This window comes from Theropithecus gelada, chromosome 11 (assembly GCF_003255815.1).
Source record: "Theropithecus gelada isolate Dixy chromosome 11, Tgel_1.0, whole genome shotgun sequence".
Taxonomy (NCBI): domain Eukaryota; kingdom Metazoa; phylum Chordata; class Mammalia; order Primates; family Cercopithecidae; genus Theropithecus; species Theropithecus gelada.
In genome coordinates this window covers 67720179-67745404 of record NC_037679.1, presented here as the reverse complement: position 1 = coordinate 67745404, position 25226 = coordinate 67720179, and the positions used below count along the sequence as shown (strand labels likewise).

At 43.3% G+C, this 25226-nt stretch overlaps 1 protein-coding gene across 4 annotated transcripts in view; it reads left to right on the top strand.

Moving 5' to 3' along the window:
• Positions 1 to 209: 209 nt before the first annotated feature.
• Positions 210 to 25226, top strand: part of CORO1C (coronin 1C) — an 88644-nt gene continuing 63627 nt past the window's right edge. For 2 of the 4 annotated variants that reach the window (XM_025401191.1, XM_025401190.1), the window contains exon 1: positions 210 to 762. In XM_025401191.1, the coding sequence (XP_025256976.1) occupies positions 552 to 762 (211 nt within the window). In that variant the 5' untranslated portion in view covers positions 210 to 551. Of the gene's footprint in view, positions 763 to 1345; positions 1549 to 25226 lie in introns of those variants that run through there. The other 2 variants (XM_025401194.1, XM_025401193.1) reach the window with 2 other exon arrangements.

The following is a 25226-nucleotide window of genomic DNA, read 5'->3' as shown; positions in this document are numbered from 1 at the left end:
CGGAGCCAGGGCGGAGCCTCGGGGGCCAGAGGCGTGGATTCGCGAATTCGGGGCGGGGCTTGAGGTTTAAACGTTGAGATCGGGCAGTGGGCGGGGCTTGAGATGCTAGGAATAGGGTTGCAGTCCTTGGGCGGGGCTTCTGGAAGACGGGGCGGGGCTTTGTGAGGCTGCTGGGCGAGTTCTGAAGCAGTGGGAGGGCAGCCGGGCTTAGGGAACCAGGAGGCTGCTTTAAGGACTTGGATAGGCAGTGCGCGGGGCTCAGAAGAGCTAATGTTCCTGTATTAAGGGATTCTGGGGGAATCTTTGAGGAGCTAGGGGACGTGGCCTCGCAGAGCCTAGCGGGTCAGTGAGCGGGGCTCTAACAACCCGGCTCCGGGGTCTAAGGAGCAGTGGGCGTGGCTCAGAGGCGCCTGTGGGCGTGGCCCTCTGGCCACTCTGATGACTGGAGAGCTGGGCGTGCGCTTGGGCACCGTCTGCATCCCTCGGCACGACCAGAGGGGGCGTAGCGAGGCGTGGAACGTGGGGTGGGAAGCGGGCTTCCCCTCCCGGAAATGGGCGTGGCATGCCGCAGCCCGGCAGCCCTGGTTGGGCCCCGCGCGGTGCGGGGGCGGGGCCTACACGCGGTGGCGGGGGCGGGGGCGGCTGCCCGCGCCCCTCCCCCGCACAGCGCTCAGTGCCAGGCGGGAGGCGGCAGCGGTTGGAGGCTTCGCCCTGCTTTGCAGCAGGGACTTCGGCGGCGGCGCCTCAGGCACCTCGGCCCGGGTGAGCGGCGCGCGCCCGACGGGGCAGCCTGAGAGCGAGTCGGGCGGGCGGACCTGTCCTCTGAGCATGTGCCTGCGCGGGCTGACAGGAGCCGGCGGGGCGAGGGGCAGGGCTGGGTGGAGGGGACAGGGCTGGGTGGGCGTGCGGGGCGCGGGTTCACGGGCTGGGGTGCAAGGGGTTAGGCTGGGGGCTGCTGTCGGGGGCTCGGGGAAACGGAGTTGGGGACCGAACCAGGTGGCGTGGGAAGCGTGAAGCAGGGTCCCTGTGGGGAGGAGGCTTTCGAGGTCCGGAACGCTCCTGGCCGGGTGCGGAGCCGCCGGCCGAGGTGGGACGCGGCTGCCCAGGGAAGGCTTTTAGGGGTCAGGGATCGCCTGCTCGGGCGAGGTGCTGGGAGGGAAGGGCTGCTCCGGGCGAGGCGCAGAGCCCTGGGGCTTCAGGCCTGGGGACTGGGTTTGGGCCGCCCCAGGGAGCGAGTGGGTGGGGGCGGGCAGGGGCTGGGCTCACGTGGGGCCGGGGCGAGCTGGGCCCTGCGTCGGGAGGGGCGAGGGTGGCCGCCTGGCCTGCGGGTTTCCTGGCTTTGGGTGCGAGGCCAGCTCTGGGCCCTGCACATCTCGGTTGGGGGTCAGGCAGGGCGGGGCAGGGCTGGAGCTGGAGTAATGTGGGTGGGGGCGGCTTGGGTAGAGGCTGAGCCTGGCCAAGGGAGCAGAGGGCTGGGACTGGCTGGGGGTTGGGAGGGGAGGAACGAAGCCGGAAGACTGTCGTCCGAGTGAACTGGGTGATTCAGAGGTGTGTTCCCCTAATAGCGGGGCAGCTGGCGAGGGACGCAGTAAAAAGGAGCGAGGTGCAGGTGGGGCCCCGCTGCGCCGAAATGATTGAGGATGAGGTCAGACGTGGAGGGTGGGAATGCAGAAACCGAGCTCTCCCGCCTGTCCCCACCGGCGCACGCTCCCCAGCTCTCCGTCTCTCAAATGATTTGAATGTGTGGGGGGAAGTGGCAGGCTGCGGTGAGAGCCGAGAAGAAAGGGGCTTCCTCTTGGAGGGAGGCGCTGGCCCTGCCATCCTTTTTTGGGAGTGTTCAAAGAATTCTGAACGCTGGAAAAGGAATCGTAGGCTTTAGTGCATCACGGTTTAGAAACACATCCTATATTTGGCCGTAATGTAGGCTGCCCTTGTTTTGTGGTGTCTGAAGTGCTTGCTCTAAATGTTGCAAACGTGGGATTCAGAGTGCGAAGCAAATTGCAAGTTGTTCATTTCCCCCGGCATAGTAAGATACAAAGGCTTTTCCCTCCTATAAGACATTTGAAAAGAATTGAATGTAGTGTGTGTTTAATAAACTGGTCTTGGGTGGCGAATATATTTACTCTTGGAAATAGTTATCACAAAATATTAGGCCCTCTTACCGCAGCCTTTCTGCCTGGAATTACATTCTAAAACAGTACTTGTAGGGCTCTTAGTCACTCTATATAATAATGCATCTCATTGTCCTTATCTGGCAGAACGTTCTCCTGACACCAGGGCCTGCTGGAATAGACAGAAACATGATTAAGTATAAGCAGTTGCTTTGTACCGTCTGTTCAGTTGTGAAGGCAAATAGATATCTGTTTAATATTAATTCACTTTCTGCATTCCCTGTAAAACTGAAGAAATGTGCAAAATCTATTTTGGACTTGGTTCTATACATTTCAGATGATTTAAGGAAACTAATATTTTTGGTTTGGAGGTATGTTTCACAGTCATAATGTTTGGCTATGAAGCATAATAGCAAACATTGGATCTGAGAAGTAGCGTAAATAAGTAGGGAAAAAAGTGAAATAAAACTGAGAATTGTGTTGTACCTTAGGTCTTGAAGTGCAGTGTTTTGTGGTGGAGGGTAGTCATGTGTACTGAGGATCGAACAAAGAGTTGGTATAAACGTCAGGACCACACGTTTTTGACAAATACAGAACCTATCTTGTCCATATTTATTTTGATTATTTGTGAAAGTTACATTAAAGCCTGATGAATTTTAATAGATACATATCGATGAAACATCACTGCACACAATATTGAATTTTTCGTGATCCTTTGTTACTTTGCTTGCAGATTGTGCTAATCAGCATTTATGTTTGTTTATGTATAGTTTAGGATTAGATTCAGTGTCAGTGAATAGCATTTTTTTAAACACTGTTGGGTTTTTTGATAAAAGTTTTATGTTTAACTTACTGTCACTTCTGGGATCCACTCCAGCCGTAAGGAGGAGAGTCACTCTAATGCCTATGAGATGGAATGTTCAAAAGGATAAATATCAATTCTTAGTTATATAAGTGGGTATGTCTACGAGTCTCTTCTTTATGATGGCAAAATACTAATTTCTCATTTTGATTTGTCACAAACTGGTACTTTAGAAACATACTATTAATTGGGCTGTTTTACCTTTGACCTCTTTTCAGGGGTGGAGCAATAATAAATTGGAGAGCTACTTGCATTTTCAAGGTACAAATCCATGTGATAAAACCTCTTAAGCTTGTTTTCCATTTATGACTTCTCTGTGTTACCATCTCCTTGAATTATGGAAACTCTTTTCTGACACGTATGCCTTTTTAAACTTAAGATACGTTTTCGGTATTAAAACATAGAATTCTTCATGAATATTTCAGTATGACCTAGTACCTAGAATGTTAAGTAATAGAATCTCTCTGGGTTTTCTTTGCCCTAGTTCAGATCCTTAAAGTGAGTGAACAAGATTCTGTATTCCTTTCTGAGCACTTTGTATTTCTAGAGTGCAGAATGGAACTTTTTTTGTTTTGTAACAGCTTCATTGAGACATACCGTACAGTTCACCCATTTAAAGTGTACAGTTCTGTGGTTTTTGGTATATTCACAGAGTTGTGCAGCTGTCACCACAATCAATTTTAGAACATTTTCATCACCCCCAAAAAGAAACCCCATACCCCTTAGAAGTCCTCCCTCACCAGTTCCTTCCCTCCCCAGCTCTGGGCAACCACTAATCTACTTTCTCTATGGATTTGCCTATTTTGGACGTTTCATATAAATGGAATCATACAATATGTAGTCTTTTGTGTCTTGCCCTTATTTAGCATATTTTCAAGGTTTAAATATGTGGTAGTATTGTATAGTACTTCATTCTTTTTTTTAATGGTCAAATAATATTCCATTGTATGAATATGCCATGTTTTGTTTATCCATTCATCAGTTGATGAACATTTGGGTGTTTTCCCTTTTTGGCTATTATAAATAACGCTGTGAACATATATTTTCATTTCTCCTGAGTATTTACCTAGGAATGTAATCGATGGGTTGTATGGTAACTCTATATTTAACTATTGGAGGAACGGCCAGAATTCTCCAAAGCAGCTGCACCATTTTACAGTATTCACCAAGAGTATATGAAGGTTCTAAATTCTCCACATTCTTGCCAACACTTGTTACTCTCTGACTTTTTGATTCTAGCCATCTATGTTTTGCTCATGGCTAAGGATGTTGAGCGTCTTTTCATGTGATTAGTGAGCATTTGTATATGTAATCTTTGGAGAAATGTCTATTCAAATGCCCGTTTTTTTTAATAGGTTGTCTTTTTATTGGTGTTATAACAGTTCATGTATTCTAGACTCAAGTGCCTTATCAGCTGTATGATTTGCAAAAATTTTCTTGCATTCTGACATGTCTTTCATTTTCTTGATGGTGTCCCTTTTTAGGAACAAACATTTTAAATGTTGATGATTTCCAATTTATGCATAGTGGGGTCTTACTAGTTAGAAATTAGACCTTAAACCACACCCTCATCAATATTTTGGTTATGTAAATTAAAACCCAAAAATGTGAAAGGACTGGGGAAATGTTTGAATTAATTTATTTTAAGATATGCTGTAGATCAAAAAGAATTCATCAGGGAACATGCCATTCACCTGTTTAAATCCTCTGGCGACCTCACCTTTACCCACAGAATAAAGTTCAGACTTCTTAATGAGGTGTGGAGTAAGGTGGGCACTGATTTCAGCCTGCTTTATGTCTCACTATTCCCTTTCCTGTGTCTTCATCTCCAGTGTCACTCCCTGAAACATCCCAGCTTTCAAATCTTGTGATGAACTTATTACGTCATCCCCTTTCTACTTCTAGAATGCCACTTGTCCTTTGCTACATGGATCATGAGGTTTTTCCTCCATGAAAACTTCCTCATCTCACAGGCAGACATTCATCCCTGCCCTCATGTATTGTACATTCATCAGGACTGTTTGCTACAAAGAACTGGACCTGAATTTGAGCTTATAGTCTGAAAGGTGCCTTTCCATACGAGGCAGAATGCAATAGAGCAATTCACACAGAAGGCAGACTGAGATTCTCTTGTTCACGGCTTGGTCATTAGTGCCTACTGGATATTTGCTGAATGATTATTTATTGAAGTTAACTGGAAAGGTCCTGAGGTCAGTGGGTTTCTCTGATTATCATGAATGTCTTTATTGCCTATATTAAAATAACATGAATGAGGTATCTCCCTTTTACCTTTCTGGCATCCAAGTCCAGGTCTTACCAAAAAGTGCTCAGATGTAAAACTGAGTGTTTAAAACATTTCCCCAAGAGCAGAACATTCTTGTCCGGGTTCTTTCCCCCGATGAACATTAATGACTGGCACACAGTCTTCTCAGTAGGGTAGATGGCCAGCGAACACAATTTAGTCACACCAAATGCATACAGGCCAACCCTGATAGTATTTGCTCAGTTAGTACTGGAACTACCCCTGTCACACTCATGAGAATGGTTGTAAATTGGATTTTAAGGGTGTGTACTTTCTTTTCATTCTTTTTTTTTTTTCTTTTTTTAATGTTTTATAGAGATGGGGTCTTGCTATGTTGCACAGGCAGGTCTTGAACTCCTGGGCTCAAGCAAGCCTCCTACCTTAGCCTCTGAAAGTGCTGAGATTATAGGCGTGATACACCATGCCCAGCCTCTTCATTCTTTTGTTCATGCTCTCCTCTCTTGGGGTGTCTGACTCAAATTAGTGTTCTTTAGTTATATTTTATGTTCTTCTGTTCATTTTTAAAATACTTTAATTAAAAATATTTCGGCCTGGCGCGGTGGCTCAAGCCTGTAATCCCAGCACTTTGGGAGGCCAGGATGGGCAGATCATGAGGTCAGGAGATCGAGACCATCCTGGCTAACACGGTGAAACCCCGGCTCTATTAAAAAATACAAAAAACTAGCCGGGCGAGGTGGCGGGCGCCTGTAGTCCCAGCTACTCGGGAGGCTGAGGCAGGAGAATGGCGTAAACCCTGGAGGCGGAGCTTGCAGTGAGCCGAGATTGCGCCACTGCACTGCGGCCTGGGCGACAGAGTGAGACTCCGTCTCAAAAAAAAAAAAAAAAAATTCATGCCGGGCGCGGTGGCTCACGCCTATAATCCCAGCACTTTGGGAGGCCGAGGCAGACAGATCACAAGGTCAGGGGTTTGAGACCAGCCTGGCCAACATGGCCAACCTGTCTCTACTGAAAATACAAAAATTAGCCAGGTGTGGTGGCACGCACCTGTAGTCCCAGCTACTCAGGAGGCTGAGGCAGGAGAATCACTTGAAACCTGGGAGGCAGAGGCTGCAGTGAGCCTAGACTGCGCCATTGCACTCCAGCCTGGGCGACAGAGTTGCACTCCAGCCTGGGTGACAGAGCAAGATTCTGTCTCAAAAAAAAAAAAAATTCACTTAGCACCTTTCCGAGAATTAGGAGAAACCAGTTGGCCATTTCAGGATACCTTTTCTTTTTTTGTGTTCATTAAAGCTTGAATTGTGGCAAGGTAGTACAGAAGAGAAAGAAAAATGTCAACTTTTTTGTCTAATTAGGGACAGTGAGCTATGGGTACCTTCTGTAGTTCTCGTTCTAAGAGACTTTTGTATTTAGGGGAACTGAGGCCGTGAGGGTGCAGGCCTTTAGGGCCAGATTGAGCTGGGCTCCACTATTGGCTCTGCTTCTTGCTAGCTGTGACTTTGCCAGTTCCCTCGCCTCCCTGAGCTTCGCTTTCCTCGTCTGTAGTGTGGAGATGTAAAAGATTTACCTTGCAGGGTCATTGGCAAGATTAAGCAAGGAAAATTATATGAAGTCCCTAATACAAAATAGGTACTGAATACATTCCTGTTCCCTCTCTTCACTCTTAAATGTCTGTTAATGAATGGAACTGCAGAGAAGCAAGTAGAGTAAGTTTAATACATTTTACATCTGACATTAAGCTATTAAGGGTATGGATTCCCACTCCTACCTGAGGATTTTAGACTTTGAATCAAAGTTGAGTCACTGAAGAGGGCAAAAAATGTCTAATTTTAGGATGGGAAGGCGGTCTTAAAAACACCTTCAGTGTTTTTACATCTGTCTGAATTGGAAATGTCTATTCAGACAGTCTTCTCTATTCAGGTCTATGTATTCAATCTATCTGCCTGCCTGTCTATCTGTCCATTTTAAGGAAAGTTCCTGGCAAAAGATGGATTTTTTTTTAGGATTTGAAGGAGATTGCCCTGCAGTGCTTGAGATACTCTTCTGGTTACGGTATGGTAAAGTGTAACATTCTGTGTGGGAAAAGAGCCTCTGTAGTTTTATGGGATGTTAAATTAGGCCTGTCATTTGGATCTTACATTAATAACAAAAACACAGTTCCTCCCATTTGCTGCAGTAATGAGTAATATATTGCAAAGGTCAGAGTGAGAGAGACTGAAATATAAATGAAAGTAGGAAGGCCTATACATTGTATGTGGAAGGCAGTTATATTTTTTCCCCTTTGGTCAGGCAATGATCTACATTTCGTTTTTAAAATTTATGAATAATGGATTATATTTGGCACCAGTATCTCACCATCTTTTAAAGGATATATTATTTTCAAGAAATTTGGGAGATTATTGCTCAGGTACAGAGGTCCTCATTCTTGACTGCTCTGTGATGATCATCTGTGGACCTTTATGAATCCAGCTGCCTGGGCGTGAGTTCCCTGGTGACTCTGAATCACAGCCAGAGCAGGAAGCACTGTGGGCTGGTCTATTCCTCATTTTCCAGATGAGTGGACTTTGGTGGCAGGAGCTTGACAGATTTACCCAAGATCAGGAACTTAACTGCCCCTTCCTTTCTTCCCCCCACCCCACCTCTACCTCATTCCATGTGTAGTGTGAATTAATTTTTATAGTTAGTCATGTGGGTTTATAGTATAGCGTGGATTTTTTATTTAACAATATGAACTTGACATGGCTTTCCCTTTTTAGTCTTTGACCCAGGGCAACAGTTCCATTCTCTTAACCTTTCGCCATGGTCTTTTGCCAGATCTGCAAACCGAGCCTATTCACAGGGTTTTCTTCGGTTAATCACCGCAGTTGGTAGCTCATACCTGCGTTGTTGTTGTTGCTTTTTCCCACATATTCACGTTGTGCATGTATTAAACTGTGAAGTTTGGTCCAGGTTTTTAGGAGGATTTTTAGATGTATTTTTAGGAAACTTGAAGATACATGACATCTCTTGGATAAACCTTTGGTAAACTTGATTCCTATTTTTAATGTAAAGTTCCTTGACTGTATTTTATTGATCCTTTTAAATTTCCTCAATATTATAATCTGAGCACTAGTAAGCAGTGGTTTTAAAGATTTGTCTTGGATTTGGAAGACCGATTATTATTGCAAAAGTGCCCTTGCATTGCATCTTGCCAGAAAAATTGGCATTAGTAGGCTGTCTGTATTTGAAAACACCAAGTTTAGGTAGGAACAACACAGGCCCAGTACTGGAACTATTAATATATAGATCGTAACAGACATAATGAAAACCGCTTAGGATTAGCAAAAGTTGATTATTGTTTCACAATGTGGTCGTTCTGTCTTTGGGAAACCAAGATAGACTGCAAGTCTGGTCACATGGTGGTTTGGTGTAAGAGTCTTTCTTGCTCCATTGTGGAACTGGGTGTGTGTCCCCATGTCTCAATAACTGCTGAGGCCTTCATTCTGGATGAACAAAGCAGTAGATTTTTCATGAGAGACCACAGTAGAGACGCATGGAAAAGGAAGTGATAGGAGAGTGAAGCCGTCAGGGTGTATTTTCCACTCTTGACATCATAGGGGGTGTGACAAAATTCATAAGCTCCCCTTCCTTACAACAAATGTTTAATCACCATTATTTGCTTACTTCACAGGAAAGATACTTAAATTCCTTTTTGTAATGGTCAAGCATTCTTTCCTAGTTAAAGATTCTAATTCCTTTCATTCTTAAGAACTTAAAGAATTGACTGATTTATTAATATAAAAACTCAAATGTGGCTAGAGTGGGGACTGAGGAACACACGTGAATGTGCGCTGTCATCTCTGTTAAGCAGAGGGATTTATTAGGAAACTAGTCCCTTTAGAAGCTAGATGGTGAATTAATTTTGTGGTTAGTAGTATCTTTAGCTTAACATTGTCATCCTAGTTTTCCTTGGCAAGCAAGAGAGAGGCTGGAGCCAATGAGGACTGGCCACAGTTCTTTGGGGGTGTTATTTAATAAGATGCACGTTGTCTGTTTTAGAAATAGAGTAACTGTCCTTTAGGCTCTCTCTTCTGTGGGCCACTGTTGCTTTACAGTGCTACCGCAGGAAAAGATAAGTTGGAAGTCTTATTTTTCTCCCTAAGACTGCTAGTTTGATCTTTTTATGCATTATGACAATGTCTTGAGTGCAGTGGACTGAATTACTTTATCAAGTGGAACAAATAAGATATCATACCTTCAAAGGACAGTTATGAACCGTGTATTTCTCTGAAAGTGAATGAGCAAGAACCCAGATGAAATTTCTGTTTTGGAGGCAGGCAGTGTGTACATTTGGTCTCCAACTCAAGACTGAGTTGTGTTCCAGAGTCTAACTCAGTTATTTGGAACTCAGATCTACTAGTAGTAGTTTCTATCTATTGTTTTGATTCAGCATTATAAGTGGTGGGTATGTTCCCAGGCTAGACTGAAGGAATCTGTTGAATTCACAGCAGTTTTTGAAATTGTTTATGGTGATAGTGGAATTCTGGATCTTGGGAGCTGGTAGTCATGTGAAAGAGAGGAAAGGACTCATGCCGCATGCCCCAAGAGCCTCCCTGTGCAGGCTGTGTGGTTGGTGTCCAGAGGCCTCATGCCACTGCAGCCCTCCAGGTCTGTGCTGGCCCTCCTTGTTCTTCATCCTCCTTCATCTCTCTCTTAATTTGAAGCTTCTACTCCCCTGGTTAAGCTCACTTCCTTTAAATCATGGTAGCAAAGCACATGGTTCAAATTCATTTCTGTACTAGACTACCGCTGTTAATTCAGGGTTGGGATGACTACAGGCTTTATTCATGTCATTTCACTCATGTTCTTTAACCCTTTTAGAGGTATACAATGTTAATATTTTTAAAGAGGAGGTTCCTTACTGATAAACAGATTGTCTCTTTGGAATATTTCCATTCAGTCATTGCAGCAAGGTTTCAAGGGGAAAGTTGAGCAGAGGCATGTGAAGTCAGGCAGAGCCCATGTAAGGAGGCTAGTCCTGATACCTGGAATCAGGAAGAAACCATGCCTGCTTTAGAAAGGTTCTTCCTGTTACTCCAAAACAGTGACTCTGCTAAATTTTTTTTCAAAATACTTATGAACCTTTTTTTTCCTTTTCCGTTTGGGAACTTGGGAACTTCACAGTTTGAAAGGGTCTTAGGTTTTGGCAAAGTGGCTTGGTTTCTGTGACCTTTGGGAAGTTGATCAGGGCATGGTAGTGATTGTAAATTTCGTGTCTATTTTTCTATTCTTTTATAAATCTACCAAAAAACCACTTTTTTCATCAAACAGTGGGAAATTATTGACCTCTCCATTCTGTTACTGCCTCTGTGAAGGGTTTGAACTACTTGGTTTCAAAGAATTCTTCTCATTCAAACATTTTATGCAAAATATATTAGGGACTTGATTTTTCTGGTGTCATTTTAAAAATTCATATTCGCAAAGTCTGTTATGGCAAGGTTAGTGTTTTGATTTACTTTTAAATTATGTAAAAGTTTAAAAAATACATTACAAGCCTCCTCCAGCCCTCAAGCACATGACTCTTTAGGGTGAATTCTGCAGTGTAGGCTGTGAGTTCTGTGGGAATTCAGGAGACAGGCGTTGGAGAGTCAGTGTTTGTGGACACTGGGAGTGAGATCCTGCCTGAGGATGTGCCTAATAGTCCTGGACTGACTCAGAACTGGTGTAATTAGGGAAGAGTAGTGTAAGATGGGTAGATGAGATGGCCCTGATTGTGGAAAGTGATGATAATAGGTTATGCATTTATACAATATGTTAGAGTAAAATGTAACTATGGTTTGGTTATGGAGTTATAAAGGTAGATGAAAGTGTAGTTTGTGGGTATCACTAGTGTTAGTGATTTCTATGCTAATACTAATTACATTTGGGATTGAATGACTAGAAATTGAGTATAGAATTATTTTCTAGTTTGTGAAAGTGAACACCTTATAATACTGCTATATTCCACGTTCCTTAAAGATAGAGGGTATCTTACACTTTTTGGTGCCTCCATTTCCTAGCATATTGCCTGCTGCATAGTAGCCGCTCAATAAATGTTAATTGAGTAATTTAATTTCAACTTTGCATGATACACTTGTGATATTGTCAGTCTTTCCATTTTCCTAGAAGATGAAAGGAATAAAGATGTTTTATATAGCCTAGGACTACTAATTATAAATATTTGCCGGGCATGGTGGCTCATACCTGTAATCCCAGCACTTTGGGAGACCGAGGCGGGTGGATCACCTAAGGTCAGGATGTCAAGACCAAACTGGCTAACACGGTGAAACCCTGTCTCTACTAAAAATATAAGAAATTAGCTGGGTGTGGTGGTGGGTGCCTGTATTCCCAGCTACCCTGGAGGCTGAAGCAGGAAAATGGCGTGAACCTGGGAGACGGAGCTTGCAGTGAGCTGAGATCGCGCCACTGCACTCCAGCCTGGGCAGTCCAGCCTGGGTGACAAAGCGAGACTGCATCTCAAAAAAAAAAAAAAAAAAAAGTCTTACTATGTTATTGTAAGCTAACTTCGTAATTTTCATTGTAAATAAATATGTTAGCAAGATGTTTATATGTGTAAATTTACATACACACAGACATGTATACACATTCCTTTATTGAAACATGGTTTATTTGTTTTTTTTTTTTTTTTTGAGACGGAGTCTCGCTGTGTCGCCCAGGCTGGAGTGCAGTGGCCGGATCTCAGCTCACTGCAAGCTCCGCCTCCCGGGTTTTTACGCCATTCTCCTGCCTCAGCCTCCCGAGTAGCCGGGACTACAGGCGCCCGCCACCTCGCCCGGCTAGTTTTTCGTATTTTTTAGTAGAGACGGGGTTTCACCGTGTTAGCCAGGATGGTCTCGAACTCCTGACCTCGTGATCCGCCCGTCTCGGCCTCCCAAAGTGCTGGGATTACAGGCTTGAGCCACCGCGCCCGGCCCGAAACATGGTTTATTTGTAAAGGAAATTTTGGGGTTTTGATTATTTAAGCATATATTCTGATAAAAAGCAGGATAACACAACATTTTGATACTCATTGAAAATTTACTTAATTGATTTCTTGAATAAATTAAAAATATTGGCAGCATGGGTTTCTTATGGCTGTATTTTATAGCTCTGGTTAGCAGGTTTGTGTGTGCGTGTGTGTGTGTCTGTATGAGTGTTTGAGACAGGGTCTTGCTCTGTCACCCAGGCTGGAGTGCAGTGGTGTGATTGAAGCTCAGTGCAGCCTCGCCCTCCCAGGCTCAAGTGATCCTCCTCTCGAGTAGCTAGGATTACAGGCATACGCCACTGTGCCTGGCTAATGTTTTAATATTTTTGTAGAGGTAGGGTCTCACTGTGTTCCTCAGGCTGGTTTCCAACTCCTGAGCTCCAGTGATCCTCTCGCCTCAGCCTCCCAAAGTGCTGGGATTATAGGCGTGAGCCACTGTGCCCGGCCTGGTTAGCAAGTTTGACGTTAGAGTCAATAAAGTAACATCCCAACGGAAGCATACTTTCATTTAGGAATGAAGATAGATATAGGAAGAACCATAATTTCTGTCAAGCGGATTTAAAGTTAAGGTAGCCATTGAAAAAGCTGTTTTCTTTCACTATCTTTCTCTTCTTGAGTTTCTCATCCTTCAGTGCGCTATTGTCATTGCCTTATGTTCTCCCTGGAGGAGGAGGAGGTGGTGAAAGTGGAGGTTTGTCTGCAGTAGACCTCTAGGTGTGTTCCCCGCCCAGCACCAGAGAAACCATAGGGCAGGCCTTAGGGCATCTGAGTGACTCCTGGAGCCCCAAGGATTTAATGTATTTGAGAATTCATTTGACTTGAGAATTTGACAAGAACCGAGTAAGTTAAGATAGGGTGAATTGTGCACCACTTCAACTGTTAAAATGATCTCGTCGCTTAGGAGTTCATTTATACATATTAAAGTTTGAAAAACTGTAGACTTTGGTTTATGTTGTATTCACGATAAGTGGTCACAAAAAATGAATTATTTTGTAATTGCTTTTGTGTGTATGTGTGTGTGTGTTATTTCTGGCAGTTTTTAGAGAGCACCATAAGCCATAAATGTAGTTGTTTAAAAACGTATTAGGGATAGGAAGCCCCTGGATCTTTTTGCTGGCCTTCTACTTAAAATTATTGTCCTACTTTCATTTGAGGAATAGATAATTTATCTTTGGTTACTATTATGATGTCCAATTAATTTAACATAGAGAATTAAAGATTATGATTGTCAAGTCTTGATACATTTTGGAAGGAAAATGGGTTTGGGAGAGTTAGGGCTGCAGTTTTACCAGCTACGGCTGATAAAAGCTTCTGATAGTATTCACTCTTAGAATATTTAGCCCAAATGTTTCCTTCTGAAAGTGGGCTGTGTTTATTTGTCTTCACTTCCCTAGAGATATTTTCATTTTATTGGTGAAATTGAATGTGTGGGGTTTTCTTCCTGAAGAGCCTGAGACCTTCTTCTAAAGGTATTGAATGGTGCTAAAGTATTTATTTGGTAGTAACTGCATTGTCTCCAGTGAGTTAAATTCTTACAGTTTCTTGTACTCTATTGTAGATACTGATATTGAGTGTTTTGGGGTTTTTTTCTTCCCTTTAGAAGATGCATATGCTGATAAGTATTTTAAATTTTAACAAAAGGGATCAGGCAGACAAAATTATTTTTCCTAAGGTGTAGTAAGATTGCAAGCACTGTACTTTCCTATTTCTATCGGATGTCTGAAAATTCCGGAAACATAGGGAGATTTTTATTTTAAACAGTGTTAGTTTTCATTTTCTTTTCTTTTCTTTTTTTTTTCTTTTTTGAGGTGGAATCTCGCTCTGTCACCCAGGCTGGAGTACAGTGGCACAATCTCTGCTCACTGCAACCTCTGCCTCCCGAATTCAAGCGATTCTCCTGCCTCAGCCTCCTGAGTAGCTGGGATTACAGGCGTGTGCCACCATACGCCACTAATTTTTGTATATATATATATTTTTTTGAGACGGAGTCTCACTCTGTCACCCAGGCTGGAGTACAGTGGTGTGATCTCGGCTCTGCAAGCTCTGCCTCCCGGTTTCACGCCATTCTCCTGCCTCAGCCTCCTGAGTAGCTGGGACTACAGGCACCCACCACCACGCCCGGCTAATTTTTTATATTTTTAGTAGAGACAGGGTTTTAATGTGTTGGCCAGGATGGTCTCGATCTCCTGACCTCGTGATCCGCCTGCCTCGGCCTTCCAAAGTGCTGGGATTACAGGCGTGAGCCACCGCGCCCGGCCTAATTTTTGTATTTTTAATACAGATAGGGTTTCACAATGTTGACCAGACTGATCTTGAACTCCTTACCTCAGATGATCCACCTGCCTCGGCTTCCCAAAGTGCTGGGATTACAGGTGTGAGCCACTGTGCCTGGCTTAGTTTTCATTTTCAAATAGCACGCTCAATACGTTTTTCTTCAAGCTCCACACACTTTTGTGAGCAAAAGTGTGTAATTTTAAAGCCATGGATCCAAATATTAATGTGAAAGGTAATTACATTTTTAAAAATTAATTTTAAAGTATTTTTCCCATGGTTTTACTCTTTTCAGATACCTTACTTGTCAACAGAAGGCTCTTTGAAGCTGCTACTAAGAGGTAGTAAGGAAGTCTTTCTCCACACCAAAGAGAAGGTGTGAAGGCACCCCAACCATTTGGTTGCATGAGTCAAATTAGGCATCACTGTTGATGCATCCTTCATATCAAAAACAGTTTTTAAATTCAGTTGACTTCAAGTCTTTTGACTCCATCCTCTCTGTTTCTGCTGGGACCGTGACTTGTGGCCTGGACAAGCGCAGTGACTTCCTAACTAGCTTCCCTGAATCCTCTCAGATGCTCTCACCTGCAGATCCATTCTCCAGCTTCATTCAACGTGAGCTTTTAAAATGCAAATCTAATTATGTCACATACTCATACTTAAAAAATTTCCTGTAGCTCCCAAGACTGCAAGTAAAGATAAAATCCTTAACATGGCCTAGAAAGCCCTCTGTGATCCGGGTTCTGCTGACCTCCCAGCCTCTTCTACCCTTTGTCTCTGGGCTCCAGTCCCTGCAGGCTAAGTAGTCCAGATTCTGACAAGTGCTTGCTTTTGATACAGACTCTTGATATTTTGTTGTTCCTCCCAGCTGGGACTCACTTTTCTTCTCTTACTGCCCAGTTGACTTCTCGTTCTTTGATTTCAGCTTAAATGTCGCTTCTCTGACTGGTTCTGTTCCGCTGATTATTGACTCAGTTACCTTGTGTTCTTCTGCATTCCAGCACTTGCCACAGCAGCATACTAATGTTTGCATGAATATCTGATTGTGGTGTGTCTCCTGCAGTGGACTGTAAGCTCCATGAGAGCAGGGGCCAGGCTGCTTGCTCACAGTTGTGTCTCTCACGTCTAGTATGGTGCTAGCTGCATGGTCAAAGCCCAGTGAATAGTTGTTGAATAAAAGAATGACTGGGATTAAGGACCTATTCAACATTCATAGTTGAGTATATGTGTAATATGTATAACCCTGTGGATGTTAGTAAGTAATGTGGTTTGCAGTGAGTTGTGTCTTTTTTACTGGGGGGATGTGGACTATATCCCAGTAGACTCTGATAGGACCCTAGAAATCATTTATTTTAGTTCTTCCATTTTATGGATGAAGAAACAAACAACCTGAGGACCAAGATGATCTAGCTGGGTCGGTGACTATGTCAAGATAAATTTGTGTCTGACATCCAAGTCAGAGATTTTCCTACTCTCCCTTAATGTTCCCTTGAAGCACTGTCAGGAGTACATGTTCATTTAATTCATTTAATCTCTGCTTGCCCAAGGTATGGGTTAAACAGGGAAGGCTGAAATTCTTCAGGTGAAGGTGATTATTTTGTTTTTTGACACTGCTAGTTTTGCGTGTGACTAGCCTTATGAAATTTTTAATAAAAATATCCCCCATCCCTTTTTAAGATATGAGCATCCAGTAATTTCATTTCCTGGTATAACAGTATTGCCAAGGAATTAATAAAATTTTATTGTCTACTCCATATGACTAAGTAGTGAAAAACAGACTTAACAAGTTTGAACAGTCATACACAGTGTGTTTTTTTACCAGTTGTTGATAAGAAAAGTAGGTCATCAGTATAGAAAGAATGTTTAGAAACATATTCAAGGATTAATTTTTTTTTTTTTTTTTTTTGAGACAGAATCTTGTTCTGTCACCAAGCTGGAGTGCAGTGGCGATCTTGGCTCACTGCGAATTCCGACTCCCAGGTTCAAGCGATTCTCCTGCCTCAGCCTCCTGAGTAGCTGGGATTATAGGCGCGTGCCACCACACCTGGATAATTTTTGCATTTTTAGTAGAGACGGGGTTTCACCGTGTTGGCCAGGATGGTCTCGATCTCCTGACCTCGTGATCCGCCCTCCTCGGCCTGCCAAAGTGCTGGGATTACAGGCGTGAGCCACCGCGCCCGGCTTCAAGGATTAATTTTTAAGTGAGATTGGTAGGTCACTTATGTCTATAAAAGTTCTGCAGTTGGTTTAAGACCTCCTCTTGGGATTAATTTGGAGTTGTGTTCTGCTCTTTGAAGAGAGACACAGAATTCAGCTTCTGAGTCTGCTCCTGTGGTGCACTTTAGGGAGATGGCTGCTGCCTCAGGCGATTTTATATGGTTCCGCTATGTGTCCCTCAGTGTGTCCCCGGTGGGCAGGTAGCGTCTGCCTTTGTCTTCCCAAGGGAGGTTTCTTCAGCAATGCTTCTTCAAAGCTCCAGGGACCAAAAGAGGTGGTTGTGTTTATAAAGATGCTGGTGATAAGCAGAAAATTGGGAGATGTGGAGGATTGTAAACATGTCATCCTTGCACATTATCTCTATAATAGAAATATGTATTTCTATCATTGAAGAGCTAGAGATGATTTCGAAGTCCTTATATTTTCTCACATTTTAGTAATTGCAAAATTTCTGTAGTGTCATTCCTATATTTTAAGTGAGTTATAGGCCTCATTGTGGCATCTTTTAGTTCATAAAAGATAAAAGGGTCTCTCTTTAATAAGGTGTGGGAGAATTATAGCTTTTTTTTTTTTTTTTTTTTTTTTTTTTTAAAGAGACATGGTCTCACTTTGTCTTCTGGGATCGAGTTCAGTGATGCAGTAATAGCTCAGTGCAGCCTCAAACTCCTGGGCTCAAGGAATCCTCCTGCTTCAACCTCCCAAACTGCTGGGATTACTGGCATGAGCCACCACACTCAGTCCAATTTTAGGAATTTTATCTTTTGTCTTCAGGTTTGTTATGTGTTGCTGTTTTGCTGCTCATTTTACTTCTTGTCAGACTTGATTTTCAGCAGTTATTTTCATAGCATCACATTCCACTCTGCAATGCGCTCACTGACTTTCTGCTTCACATTGCCAGTGAGTGCTTACGTTTGAGGTTATGTGGTCCCCAACCTCTCTTTGTAAGAAGTTCCTAAAATAAGTATAGGTTATAAAATGTAAATATAGGAATGCTCATCTTTGAAAACTTTAGAAAGTATCATACCTCTTTATTATACCTCACCTTTTATTTTTATTTTTTATTTTTTTTGGGTCTCACTCTGTCACCTAGGCTGGAGTGCGGTGTCATGATCTCGGCTCGCTGCAACCTCTGCCTCCCAGGCTCAAGCGATCCTCCTGCCCTCAGCCTCCTGAGTAGCTGGGACCACAGGCATACGCCACCATGCCCGGCTAATTTTTTGTATTTTTGGTAGAGACGGGATTTTGCCACGTTGCACAGGCTGGTCTCCAACTCCTGAGCTCAGCCTCCCAAAGTGCTGGGAATACAGGTGTGAACCACCGCACCTGTAATGTCTCATCTTTTAGATATTATCCTTGGTGTGTGTGTATGTGTGTGTTTCTTGTGTTTTATGCGTGCTCTTTCAGGTTGTTCCTTTTGTTTTTTTTTGAGACTGAGTCTCGCTCTGTTGCCAGGCTGGAGGAGTGCAGTGGCACGATCTTGGCTCACTGCAACATCCACCTCCCAGGTTCAAGCGATTCTCCTGCCTCAGCCTCCCGAGTAGTTGGGACTACAGTTGTGCACCACCACACCATGCTAATTTTTGTATTTTTAGTAGAGATGGGGTTTCACTATGTTAGCCAGGATGGTCTCAATCTCTTGATTTCGTGATCTGCCCGCCTTGGCCTCCCAAGGTGCTGGGATTACAGGTGTGAGCCACCATGCCCAGCCCAGGTTGTTCTTTTCTTGAACAACTGAGCACATAGTCCTCTGGCTAAACTAAGGATTTTCAGTGAGAAGCAAGATTTGCTTCCTTGGTCATAACAGATGCCCTCTGTTGTTTGTCTCAGTACATTTGAATGCCTACAGCTGGTTTCTGTATTTTGATTTTTCCATTTTTACTCATGTTTATAAAGTGTACACAAAGTGCAGTTTCTTTTTTTTTTTTTTTTTTTGGAGACGGAGTCTTGCTCTATTGCCCAGGCTGGAGTGCAGTGGCCGGATCTCAGCTCACTGCAAGCTCCACCTCCCGGGTTTACGCCATTCTCCTGCCTCAGCCTCCCGAGTAGCTGGGACTACAGGCACCCGCCACCTCGCCCGGCTAGTTTTTTTTGTATTTTTTAGTAGAGACGGGGTTTCACCGTGTTAGCCAGGATGGTCTCGATCTCCTGACCTCGTGATCCGCCCGTCTTGGCCTCCCAAAGTGCTGGGATTACAGGCTTGAGCCACCGCGCCCGGCCACAAAGTGCAGTTTCATATTTAAGTGTTATACAAACTGGCCAACTGGACTGGGGGCTGTCAAAGCAGCACCCGCAGGATAGAGCTCTAAGTCCCATTGTTGGCTGATGTGGAGAAACTAAATTGTATATATGATTCGGGATTGATGGTTGGAAAAGTATGACAGTTCATGGGCCGAAAAGTTGGAATTGCCCTGTACTTTGTAGTTTGAGGTCTCTGCTTCTTTCTCAGAAGTTCTTTATCTTTGGAGGAGTTATACATCTCTAGGCTGAAATGTGATGAGCCTGGAATTGATGAGCATAAGAAGCCTCTCCAGTCCTAGCTCGGAGGCCCGAGCCTGGAGGCTTCTTGGTAGATCTTATTTGCATTTTCTCTTTATTCTTAGAAACTTTAAAAACTAAAGGATATTGAGTTATTGAATTGAAACAAAATGCACTTTTACTGGTATGCCTCATTCTTGGCATCTTACCTGTTACCTGGATTAATAATGATGGGATGAAACTATTTGGGAGGCTATAATGCATGTGAATTTTTTTCCCTTAATTTTTACCATTCCTGGTGTCATGATCAATTGAACCAACATCAAGGCTATTCATACTTGGAGTCAGTTGGTCATGCTAAGTGGTCGGTAGTTTTTCTAGAAAAAACATCGGAGTCAGTTGGTCATGCTAAGTGGTCGGTAGTTTTTCTAGAAAAAACATTTTTTTCAACAAGTCCGTATCAGCAGTGGAATACAAATCTCTTTCAGCCAAAACTGCTGTGTATGAGGAGATCTGTTGTGTATCTGACATTTTGCTGTGCTTTATAGCAAATGTTGCGTGTGGTCCTTTTTCTTCCTTTTTTAAACAGCTTCTATTAAAATAGATAAGGCATGTTTTTTTCTTGGAATGTCTCATGTATGAATCTGTTAAAGAGTTGCATGCAGTAAAAATATACCATTTGTTAGGTAAATTCTTTCTTTGAGTGTCACTGCTGGATTTCATTTAGAAAATTTGAAAAAGCTCAGCTATCTCATATTCAGAAATGATTACTTTTTTTTTTTTTTTTTTAAGAGACCTGATCTTGCTAGAGTGCAGTGGCATGATCATAGCATACTGCAGCCTCAAACTCCTGGACTCAAGCAGTCTCCCTGCATCAGCCTTCGTAGAGACAGTGTCTCATGTTGTCCAGGCTGGTCTTGAACCCCTGGCCTTAAGCGATCTTCCCACCTCAGCCTCCCAGAATGCTGGGATTACAGGCATGAGCCAACATGCCCGGCCAAATTTTTATATTTAATCAGAGTACCTCCTATGTTTGCTTTGGGTGTCTGCTCTCTTGTGAATGTGTATTCTGTGTAGGCTTACATATTATTACATTTCCAGCTTCCTTTTTTTTTTTTTTTGGAGACAGAGTTTCGCTTGTTGACCAGGCTGGGGTGTAGTGGCACAATCTTGGCTCACTGTACCCTCCGCCCCCTGGGTTCAAGCAGTTCTCATGCCTCAGCCTCCTGAGTAGGTAGGATTACAGGAACCCGCCACCATGCCCAGCTAGTATTTTGTATTTTAGTAGAGACGGAGTTTCACCATGTTGGCCAGGCTGTTCTCAAACTCCTGAGCTCAGGTAATCCACCTGTCTCAGTCTTCCAAAGTGCTAGGATTCACAGGTGTGAGCCACCCTGCCCGGTCTCCAGCTTCTTAAAAGGAATTTTAAACTGCTGTCACTGTCATTTAAATAGCTGAGTTTAGGATACTTGTCTCCTCATCTGCTATCTTACCTGCCTTTTTCTATTAAATAACACATCGGATCTCTTCTACATTAAAGTACCTGCCATACAGGTAACAGTGGCTTGGAGGGAACATGGTCTTTCCTCTAATGGGACATTTTAGACTCTTCTTGCGGTTGCCACTGGCTGAGGGAGCATTCTCTGCCCACTGAACACTTGAGTAATTGACGCCCTGGAATGGTCTCAGCAAATGGGCTGAGCAGGATTTTGCTACTAGTAGGGGTTTTCCTGTATGTGTTCCTAGCAGGATGTGTTTCCTTTTGTATGAACCATAGAAGTACATCTGCTGGAATCTTTAAACAGATAGCTTTTCAATAAACAGGAAAAATGTCAAAATTGTCATTTTTTATGAGATGGAAGTAGAGGGAATAGAGAAAAAATGTAACATTTACTCAGGTGTTTTGAGTGTATTTTATTTGGTGCTGTTGCAATATAAATACCCTGTCTTGTCTGCATTTTTTCCTCCTAACACCCAACATCATGTTTCCTAAATAACTTATAAGATAACTTTTCTTTTTTTTTTTTTTTTTGAGATGGAGGTTTGCTCTGTCACTCAAGCTGGAGTGCAGTGACGCGATCTCGGTTTACTGCAACCTCTGCCTCCCAAGTTCAAGGAATTCTCCTACCTTAGCCTCCTGAATAGCTGGTATTATATGCGTGTACCACCACACCCAGCTAATTTTTGTATTTTTAGTAGAGATGGGGTTTCGCCATGTTGGCCAGTCTAGTCTCGAACTCCTGACCTCAAGTGATCCACTTGTCTCGGCCTCCCAAAGTGCTGGGATTACAGGCGTGAGCCACCATGCCCGGCCCTTTTCTTTCCTTTGTATTTTGTTTTTTGAGACGTGGTCTTGCTCTGATACCCAGGCTGGAGTGCAGTGGCATGATCATGGCCCACTGCAGCCTTGATTTCCTGGGCTCAAGCAATCCTCCACCTCAGCTCTCCGAGCAATTGGGACCACGGGGGTGTACTACAACATCACAGCCAGCTAATTTTTTTTTATTTTTTATAGAGATGGGGTCTTACTATGTTGCCTGGGCTGATCTTAAACTCCTTGGCTCAAGTGATCCTCCTGCCTCGTCCTCACAGAATGCTGGGAGTACAACTATGAACCACCGTGCCTGGCATATAAATTTTCTACATTTAACTTCACATGGTAGTATTATAAGGAGCATGCCTTTACACTCTCCTAGAGGTTGAGGATTATCAGCTGACTAATAAGATGATTATTGCAAGAGTACAAATTTTCTCTGACAAAGCCTTTAAACCATAGAGGTAGAACTTATTTTTACTTGTTCTTGGTTAAAATGTTCACCCAACATGTAAGACAAATTTTAGGCTGGGCGCTGTGGCTCACACCTGTAATCCCAGCACTTTGGGACGCCGAGACGGGCGGATCACGAGGTCAAGAGATCGAGACCATCTTGGCCAACATGGTGAAAACCCGTCTCTACTAAAAATACAAAAATTAGCAGGGTGTAGTGGCATGCACCTGTAGTCCCAGCTACTCGGGAGGCTGAGGCAGGAGAATCGCTTGAACCCGGGAGGTGGATGTTGCAGTGAGCCAAGATCGCGCCATTGCACTCCTCCAGCCTGGCAACAGAGTGAGACTCAGTCTCAAACAAAAACAAAAGGAACAACCTGAAAGAGCATGCATAAAACACTAGAAACATACACACACACACACACACACACACACTCCGTGGATAATATCTAAAAGGTGAGACAGGTGCGGTGGTTCACACCTGTATTCCCAGCACTTTGGGAGGCTGGTTTTATAGTATATATATATAATCAAATAATCTGCAACCATCAACACAGTCAATTTAGAACATTTTCATTACCTCAAAAGAAAATAAGAAAATGTTCAGTTGTAAACTTCCGAATTAAGATGGCATATCATCAAACTTAGGAGTTCTGTTATCAGCTATCTTGTCCCAAACTGATCAAATCATAAATTAGATGACTAAAATGTCCCCCTAAAACTAAAGCATTTTATAAAGGGAGCTAATTCTCAAAAAAAAAAAAAAAAAAGTAAATGAAGAAATCCTGGACTGACACAATAAGCACTAATTCCAAGGAAATACTAGGTATGATTTTAAATGTCTTGTCAGAGAGGGGTTCATTTTTTTTTTTTTTCAAATAGAACATTTTCGTTACCTCAGAAGAAACATACCGGGCATGGTGGCTCATGCCTGTAATCCAAGCAGTTTGGAAGGCTGAGATGGAAATATTCCTTAAAGCCAAAAAATTAGTTAGAGACCAGCCTGGGCAACATGGTGAGACCCCCATCTCTACCAAAAAAAAAAAATAGCCTGGTGTGGTGGCATACGCTTGTGGTCCCAGCTACTTGGGAGGCTGAGGTGGGAGGACTGCTTGAGCTCAGGAGTTTCAGGCTGCGATAAGCTATGATCGAACCACTACACAGAGTGTAGAGTGAGACTGTCTCTAAAACCAAAATAGACTGGGCGCGGTGGCTCACGCCTGTAATCCCAGCACTTTGGGAGGCTGAGGTGGGCGGATCACCTGAGGTCAGGAGTTGGAGACCAGCCTGGCCAACATGGTGAAACCCCATCTCTACTAAAAATACAAAAATTAGCTGGGTGTGGTGGCGGGCGCCTGTAATCCCAGCTATTCCGAAGGCTGAGGCAGGAGAATTGCTTGAACCTGGGAGGCGGAGGTTGCAGTGAGCTGGGTTTGAGTCATTGCACTCCAGCCTGAGCAACAGAGCAAGACTCCGTCTCAAAAAAATAAAATAAAATAAAATAAATAAATAAATAAATACTTTTTTTTTTTTTAAAGAAGAAGAAATGTTACACTCTTAGAGTTAGCTATCCCTTTGTGTTACCCTGTTTGCCTCCTACACAGCTCTAAGCAACCATGAATCTACTTTCTGTCTCTCTAGATTTGCCTATTCTGGACTTTCATATAAATTAGTATGTAGATTTTTATGACTGGTTTCGTTCATTTATAATGTTTTTAAGATTCATCCACGTTGTAGTATGTATTAGTACTTCATTCCTTTTTATTGCTGAATAATATTCTGTTGTACAGGTAATCACATTTTGTTTATCCATTGGATACAATGGATAGTCTGTATTTGGGTTGCTTCTACCCTTTGGCTATTGTAAATAATGCTGCTATGAAGACTCATGTACAAGCATTTGTTTGACTACCTGTTTTCAGTTCTTATGAGTGTATGCCTACGAGTGGATTGCTGGGTCTTATGGTATTTCTTTGTTTAATTGTTTGAGGAACTGCCAGACTTTCCCACATCAGCTGCAACATTTTGCATTTCCACTAGGAGTGTATGAGGATTCTGATTTGTCTACATTCTCATCAACCCTTGTTATTCTCAGAATTTTTTATTTTAACCATCCTAGTGGGTATGGAATAGTCTCTCATTGTGGTTTTGATTTTCACTTCTCCATTGATTAATGATGTCCAGCAACTTTTCATGTGTATTGGACATTTGTATATCTTTTTTGGAAAATGTCTTCAAGTCCTTTGATTCATTTTTAAATTGGACTGTGTTTTTATTATTGAATTGTAGGAGTTCTTTATATATTCTAGGTACAAGTGCCTTATCGGATATAAGGTTTGCAAAAGTTTTCTCCCATTCTATGAGTTGTCTTCAATTTCTTTTTTTTTTTTTTTTTTTTTTTTTTTGAGACGGAGTCTCTCGCTCTGTCGCCTGGGCTGGAGTGCAGTGGCCGGATCTCAGCTCACTGCAAGCTCCGCCTCCCGGGTTTACGCCATTCTCCTGCCTCAGCCTCCCAAGTAACTGGGACTACAGGCGCCCGCCATCTCGCCCGGCTAGTTTTTTGTATTTTTTAGTAGAGACGGGGTTTCACCGTGTTCGCCAGGATGGTCTCGATCTTCTGACCTCGTGATCCACCCGTCTCGGCCTCCCAAAGTGCTGGGATTACAGGCTTGAGCCACCGCGCCCGGCCTGTCTTCAATTTCTTGATAGTGTCCTTTGAGGCACAAAAGTTATAAATTTTGATGGAATCAGGTTTTCTAATTTTTCTTTTGTTGCTTGTGCTTTTGGTGTCATATCTTAGAATCCTTTGCCCAATCCAAGGCTATGAAGATTTACTCCTGTGTTTTCTTCTCAGAGTTTTATAGTTTTAGCTCTTATGTCTAGGTATTTGATCTATTTTGAGTTAGCTATTTTACGTATTGTTCCAGTACCATCTGTTGAGAAGAGTTTTTTCATTGAATTGTCTTGGCACTCTTTTTGAAAATCAGTTGACATGGCCGGGCGCGGTGGCTCAAGCCTGTAATCCCAGCACTTTGGGAGGCCGAGACGGGCGGATCACAAGGTCACGAGATCGAGACCATCCTGGCGAACACGATGAAACCCCGTCTCTACTAAAAATACATAAAAAACTAGCCGGGCGAGGTGGCGGGCGCCTGTAGTCCCAGCTACTCGGGAGGCTGAGGCAGGAGAATGGAGTAAACCCGGGAGGCGGAGCTTGCAGTGAGCTGAGATCCGGCCACTGCACTCCAGCCTGGGCGACA